The 7,356-nt window shown below is 47.4% G+C and overlaps 1 protein-coding gene across 2 annotated transcripts; it reads left to right on the top strand.

The window, feature by feature from the left end:
* The first annotated feature begins 712 nt into the window (after positions 1–712).
* On the top strand, positions 713–6,077 carry SMKR1 (small lysine rich protein 1). 2 transcript variants are annotated; one of them, XR_004841645.1, is made up of 3 exons: positions 713–814; positions 949–1,006; positions 1,328–3,068. XR_004841645.1 is itself a non-coding variant. In XM_035891759.1 (3 exons), the coding sequence occupies exons 2-3, from the start codon at positions 1,004–1,006 to the stop codon at positions 3,862–3,864; spliced, it is 207 nt and encodes a 68-aa protein (XP_035747652.1). In that variant the 5' UTR covers positions 713–814; positions 949–1,003; the 3' UTR covers positions 3,865–6,077. The 2 variants fall into 2 exon arrangements, 1 of the variants encoding a protein (XP_035747652.1); XM_035891759.1 differs by lacking the exon at positions 1,328–3,068 and adding an exon at positions 3,661–6,077.
* The last annotated feature ends 1,279 nt before the right edge of the window (positions 6,078–7,356 follow it).

Genomic DNA, 7,356 nt, shown 5'->3' with positions numbered 1-7,356 from the left:
CAGTGAGGGTGGTGAAACCCTGGCAGGGGTTGCCCCGAGAGGGGGTGGAGGCCCCATCCCTGGGACCATTCCAGGCCAGGTTGGCCGGGGCTGTGAGCAACCTGATGTGGTTCAAGGTGTCCCTGCTCCTGTGGGGGGGTTGGGCTGGGTGACCTCTAGGGGTCCCTTCCCACCCAAAACATTCTGTGATAAGGCTGTGGAGAACTTCTTGTCTTTTCACGTGGGGGCTAGGGGGGTGGTGTGGTGGTTGTGTAGGGGAAGCTCTCCATAGCTGCTGTGGAGACAGGGAGGTAGGGTCCTGCCTGTCCTATGTGGGATGTCCCTCTCGGGGCTGGGACTGGGCGGACGGGGCTAGCACTTATTGCCCTCTACAACTGCCTGAGAGGAGGGTGTAGTGAGGTGGGTGTTGGTCTCTGCTCCCAGGGAAGGGGTGATGGGACGAGGGGCTTAACAGCCGGGCAGAGGCGGTGCTGAGGGCCAGGGTTTGGGGGTGGGATGGCAGGGGTAGGGGAACGGTTGGGCTGGGGGAGCTTACAGGGCTTTTCCAGCCTTAATGATTCTATGAGTCTATGTCCCGCAAGCAGGGATGGGGCAGTCCGGCTGCACTGCCATGAGCTCAGGGTTTGGAAAGTGCCTTTGCCAGGTTGCTGGCACCGAGTTGAGGTTCAGGCTCTCCTTTTTGTTTTTTTTTCCCTGTCTAGTCTTGCATTGTTAGAGGAAAATCTCAAGTGCTTTGCTGAAAAGCTCTGAGTCCTGGAATCTGGCAGTTAGTAGATGACTTCACGGGTGATTCTCTGCAAAGAAATGCTTTTAGGTATGGCACACCTCGACCTGGTTTTGCAAGAGCCTAACTTCTATATATTTTTCTTTTCCCCTTTAAAGTCTAGGAGGGGAATGATACTATTGCTTTGCACGGTGTGTAACCCACTGCATGATTGTGTGTTGCAGGGTCCATCCTCAGGGCTTGATGTGGAGTCCCTCCGTTCAGTAAAAGGACGTAGCCATGGTAATACAGGTTTGATTCTTCTGAAGAGAATTGATACCGCTTTTTAAGGATCTGGAGTTAATATCCCAAAGGTTCCTTTCCAAGGCTGCAGGACATAAACTGACCTGCCCAAATTCACTTTGTGTGCATGTATGTACCTGATTCTGATATCTAGCTTTTCTTGTTGTTCTTGGCTATAGGCTGCAAAATTTTGCCCATATCCTAGAAAGCCTCAAATCTTACTGCTTGTGGGTGAATGAAAATGCTGCAGAAATGTGGATTTCCCGTGCAAGTATGCACCTGATTCTGATTTCTAGTTTTTCTTGTTGTTCTTGGCTACAGGCTGTAAAATTTTGCCCACATCCTAGAAAGCCTCAAATCTTACTGCTTGTGGGTGAATGTAAACACTGCACAAACATGGATTTCCCGGTCCTTTTGAAGAGCGTTCAGATGTCACGTTGGGCTGCGGTTTAAAAACTCACAAGAGATCAGGGTAGGAAGTCTGATCTGTGCGAGTCCTGCCTCTACACACCGAAAAAGAACTGTGCTCTGTTCAGCATCACATGTCCTGTGGTTGCCTGATAAATCCATAGGAAATCCCAGGGTCGTCAGCCGGCGCGCCAAGCGTTGGCTCTTTCACTGCCATATGTGCGTGTACACGCACAAGGTGTTACTTCTGACAGCATTTGTGGTGCTGTAGCTTGTTGGCTTCCCACGCTTCAGGGAACCCCTGCTCTAGGTTGTGCTCGAATGTGTGAGCTGAATGCAGACTGCAGCTCACCAGTGCCACGTTTTGTGAGAGACGGGAAACGAGAGAAGAGGCTGACAATGATTGAGAACGTTTAAAGCCTGGAGGCCGGAGGTATCCGCTGCAGAGGGACAGCAGGAGCAGTGGCTGCACTAGGCAAAAGGCATTCCCTGGTTCTCACACAGACTTAGGCAACAGTTTGCCCTTACCTGTAAGCACCTTTTTTATTTTGAAAGATCAGCTATAGGGCAAATTCTGACCAGGAACCTAATTGCGCTCACAAAATCCACCAGTGACCCTGCTGGGAGCGTGTAAACAGGGCGTGTGATTCAGTTGGCTGGCTGAAAAATCTGACATGAGCATCTACTCTGTGACGTTGTGCTCATTCCAGCACAGGAAGTATTCAACAAATTCTGTCCAGTGAGGGTCTGCAAAAAAGGCTCGTCGCAGTCTCTAGTACATGCCTGAGTTCAAGTAGTTTGCAGTCTGCATGACTGAAGGTTTCAGAAACAATCCACCATCAGCTGCAGCTTGCACTCTGTATTTTCTGGCTTGTTTCTGTCTGTGGGTAGTGGTTCTGTGTGTTTCATCTAGAACTCTTGACCTTTATTTTTTTTCTTTATTTTTTCCTTTACCAGTACATATTCCCTCACATTGTGGTCTCGGTGGATTCTGAAAATTGTACCCCTGACTGTGTTCTCAGACCTTGGAGCACAAATGTTTGTCTCTTTTTGCACTTAACAGTACTGAGCTGTAAAGGGATTCTTTAGAATGTATATGATGAAAAATATGCTATGTATACTGCCTTCCCCTAGTTTATGCCAACTGATAGTTACTTGTGGCCTTTCTGGCTGTACCTCTGCTAATTCTTGCTAATGAAGTGCTTGGATCCGTTTAATTACAGTGTGCAAAACTAGGCAAATAACAGAAATAGATGGGCAGATGCATAAGTGACTCTGTGTGTACCGAAAGTGCTGTTGGCATTGGACCAGAGATCAAATACTTTCAGTCACTCACTCCTGGCCGGCCTTTTCCCTGGGACTGCCTGTCGCTTCATCCTCAGTGTTCCTGGGCACTGCCTGCCTTCGGGCTCTGTGTTGCCATCCCCATGTTCCTGCCTACGCAGCAGCGATGAGAGATCCCTCCGGGTCCCTGGCCTGGTTTCTGTTGCTCAGTACCTGGAGGCAGCATCTTCCATGCAGACACGTTGTGAGGATGGGTGAGAAAATGATCCAGGGACTGAATCAGACTCTTGGAGGCGAAAGGCTGGGTGTTCAGCCACCAGTGCTAATCACCTGGAGTTACCAGGGGTATTTTTTTTGGCCTGCTGTAGGGCTTGGGTGAGTCTTGGCAACGCCTCCTTCCTGTGTAGAGAATGGCAGAGCTGCTGCTTAGATTTGTGTTACCGCTAATGGTAGAAGAGCAACTGTACCACAGAACCCCGAAAAGGCCACAGCTGTAGAAGGGAGACCTGCTTTTCTGGTTTGTGATCCAGAGTCACAAGCAGACACACGGTAGTGGATGAATACACAACACAGGCTTAGTTTACTTCAGGATTGTATTGTAATGCATTAATTAAAAAAATCAATTGAAAATAATGTATGGTTTCTATTGGGCACAACCCTCTTTTAGCCAGAGAGAAGCACAGGGGAAAACTAATTAGCTCTGTCTGATGATTTTAAAGATTATTACAGCCTATAGAGCAAGTATGGATTTGGTGAAAGTGTATTAATGCTTATGAGTCCGTATATAAAACCACCGCAAACCACAGGGATCTGTGGCGAGGGGCTCTGTGCTAATGCTGCGAGCTAGGACTAAGATGCAATGGAAGAGCTGTTCTGGGGTGTCTGGGGATGCTCTACCCAGAAGTGAGACCATAAAGACGCAGGACTAACCGAGTGTTTTTGTGGTCATTTTCTCGCCGCAGGCAGCTAAAAGTAGCAAACCCAAGCGTGGCAAAGGCAAAAGCTCCAAAAAGAAAACAAAGAAGGTGGTGAAGGAAGTGGATATCCTCAGCCCAGCTGCCATGCTCAACGCTTACTACATCTGCCACAACGCGCCCGCCTGCTTGGAGTTCCGGGGCTTTCCCTGGCCTGGCTCCCCGAAAAAGAAGGGGAAGAAAAGAAAGTAACGGGGTGGCTGGAAAGCAAAGGACTCGGTGAAAACCAGGCTCCCCAGTGAAGAAGAGACTTTTTTGCCTATTAGACTTGTACTGACCTCTCCAGTGTTTAGCTCAAATATTTTGCCTTAATCGCTGCTGTGTCCGTACAAAGACACTCTTATTACAGCTCCAACCTAGAGTGACAAATGGTAAGTGACACTGTGCCATTGTAATTTCAGCTGTGGCCCTTTGCCCTCTGGTTCTGTGTGGAATAAAGCATTGCGTCTCAGCAGTCCAAAGGGTTTGTAATGGGGTTTGCTTTACCCATACCGCTGCCGTTCTTTCCTGGATGGGATGTGCTCCCCAATAGCGTTGGGTGTACCTCCAGCTGGTGTAACCTGGAGCTCAGAAAGCAGATGCCATGGTAAGATTGATGGTGTTAAGTATGATTTCTATAACAGCTTATATGTGTGAGAGTCCCCCAGCCCTCCCTCTCTGAGTTGACAGAGCCATGTGATGCCATCTGCATATCTGGGTGATTTACCTTGTTCTAAAGAGTGGCTACATTTGGTCAGATAAGCAGTACTTGAAGCTCTAGCGAATGTACCACCGCCTCTTCTTTGGCTGCAGTGAAAATCTGCAGATCTAGCTTGGATGTTGGTAGTGATGCTGTGTTACGCAGTTAGAGGTGATGATGAACCACCCCCCCCCATGCCAGGTCTCCTCTTACTCGGTCGTGGTCCCAACGTCTTGGCTAGAGACCACAAGCTTTGTGTTATGGTTCAGAGTTGTTTCGCTCTGTTTCCTTCACGTGTGTTTTAATGCAGCCCTTGGTAAATGTTGAAGCAGCATGTTGAGCAAAGATGTACATCTCTCCCAGATTCTTACACCGACTGGAAGGACACAGTAGAGTGACTGGGAGGGGTGAGGATGTGTCCTGAACTGATGCAGGCTGTGGAGAGATGGGAAGGAATGCAAAAGGGCTGGAATCGTGGAGAAAGAGTTGGAAAAAGAGAATCTTCAGTGGGCTAGAGCTACTCTAAGGGGAGATGACCCAGTTTTCTAGGACACCCGAGGGACTGTGAGCACGCAAGACCGCTCTCTACACCAAGCGGCACTGTGACGTGCACAGGAAGTATCACATCAGAATTTCGGTTGGTTTCTCTGGGCTGAACATCTGCGGTGCCGAGCTGGCAGAGCAGTGAGCTGGCTCTCAAGGCCATTTCTGATTGACTTAACTGCAGGAGGAGGTGCAACACCTTTCTGACTTCCAGATAACTCTGTGTTATGGATAACAGAACAGTCAATTATAATGTGATCGACCCAAACTGATAAAGGCCTGTAAAGCCTTATGCTGTTTCTCCAGATTAAAATGTTCCCTCTATGAAGAGGTCTTGACCAGGTAAAAATCACAGTTTTGCGGCATTGCTTGCAGGCCGGCTGCTGTCGTTGTGTAGGCTGCTGCACTACTCCATGGAATTTGTTATATCTACATGTCAAGAAGATCCTGGTGGGTATCCTGTTCCCTTGCTGATTAGTCTGCAGTTGGAATGTCCTGCTGCATCAGAGATGCGGTTTGCAGTGCCGGTTTGTTCCATGTTGAACATTGACATGTCTTCCTCAGCATTTACTCATGTTCTTGCTTCCCCATCACCCACCAGGAAGTCTCTGATCGCAGCATGTACTTGCAACTATTTCCTCCAACTATCAGCGTTCTAAAACAAGAGATCTCTTGTGACCTCTGTATTTAATATCTTGAGCTAAATGTTTAAAAAAAAAAAAAAATTAAAAAGGAAATCCTTCCCTTTTTGTATGTTTGCTATGCAGAGCTTTAAGGGATAGATGTTTCCGAGCACTGAGGTAGGAACTGCTTAACATCATGGGGCAGCCCACCACCATCGCTGTCTGTTTGGGTCCCAGGGTCAGTTTGTAGAAGCTGAAGAGCAGTACGATCTCTTGCCAAGATGAAGAACCCAGTTTAACAGCAATTGCACGCAAGGCAGGTGTTTGGGGAAGGAACTTCCTTCTGGGCAACTAACTGATTCTCCAGCTACCTACCGCAGCATCATGCGTGGTTTCCTCTGAAGCAGCTGTTATCTGACCAGCGCGGGAGACAGCGTGCCGCACAAGATGGGCCAGTGGTCTGATCCGTATATGATGGTTACAAGTAAGCGAAGCCATTTTTACATCTGTGATAGGCTGGAGCTACAATCATTTAAAGACTCCAAAGTTTTAGTATGCAAAAATTACTGGAACAAATAGTGAAATATCATTCTATGTTTTCTCTTTAAAAAAAAAAAAAAAAAAGCTGATTTCTGCATGATGCAATTGAGCACACCAGATGGTGACCAGTGAAGTGCAAAGGACAAAGACTCTGCTTTCTAGCGTATCTGAAAAGTTGCCATTCATTTCTTTGACAACAGATGAGAAAACCCTTCCAACCATCCCAAACTGAAAAATGAAACTTTTTTTTTTCCTTTTTACCTCTCTCACGCCTTGATCCATCTTGATTTTGCATGTAATTCAGGCTCCCTGGTGGTAAAGAAAGACCAACAGACGTCTCTAAAGAAAAGTTTGGACTTCAAATGGCTCGATTCTCTATTTGAGTGTGTGGCTTCAGAGTGCCGCGGGCTGTGCTGCTGATTTCTAAGGGAGAGTCTTTGGCTCAAGTGGACGTGGCTTTACAGGGAGTCTCTGCTGCTGCGGGATGACACTTGCAGATATTTCTGTTTTATCACAACCCGTAGGAGTTTGATTCTGTGATGGGCTTTTCTGCCTGCCAGGGTGCAGAACTTACAAGCTGAGTTTATGATGAATAAAGCCTGTTCTGCTCACATCCGCAAAGAATCTTTTGAGGGGAAACTGCAAGCTGGAGAGGCCCTTTGCTTTATGGGCACAGCGCAAGGGAACTTCAGGGCATTACGTGCATCATCGCTTGCAGGGAGTTACATTTTTCTCGTATTGGGGCTTCCTTCGTTTTGCTGTTACCGAGCAGTCGTGCACAGTGCGCTGCTTTGGGGACGCAAGGTTAACGTGTCCTGTAGGAAGTTGTATACCAAAGCTGTTAAAAATACACTGGATGTTGATGTGCATGTTTGTGGGTGGGGCACAGCGGTGGGGAGGGGAGAGCCATGGGACTATTATGTGATGTGGGTGGTGGCTATGTTTATATATAAAAAAGTTTTTTAAAAAAAAGGCATTATTCACCACATTTGGCATTAGGGTGTTTCAAGCTGCATGTGAGCAGCTGCCCTTCTTTACCCTTCCCTTCAGTCAGCGTTTCTGTATTGCCTGGTATCTCCTAGCACGTTATTTTCACATCACGAATAGCACTGTTGATCTTCAGGATACGTAAGAAAGGCTTGAGAAGTGGCGTGTGTTCTTTTGTCTCATTTCTCATTTTAAGAAATGCCCTGGCTGTTATTTCCTGCCTTCGGGGGAGGACGGCTGAGGAGTCTTCTGTTCATAAATAGTAGCTCCATAATGAAGAGGTTACTATAGTGATTTTTTTAAAGAAAAACT

Source organism: Egretta garzetta, unplaced genomic scaffold (genome assembly GCF_000687185.1).
Source record: "Egretta garzetta isolate BGI_Z169 unplaced genomic scaffold, ASM68718v1 scaffold410, whole genome shotgun sequence".
Taxonomy (NCBI): Eukaryota; Metazoa; Chordata; class Aves; order Pelecaniformes; family Ardeidae; genus Egretta; species Egretta garzetta.
This window is presented reverse-complemented; position numbering and strand designations above follow the sequence as displayed.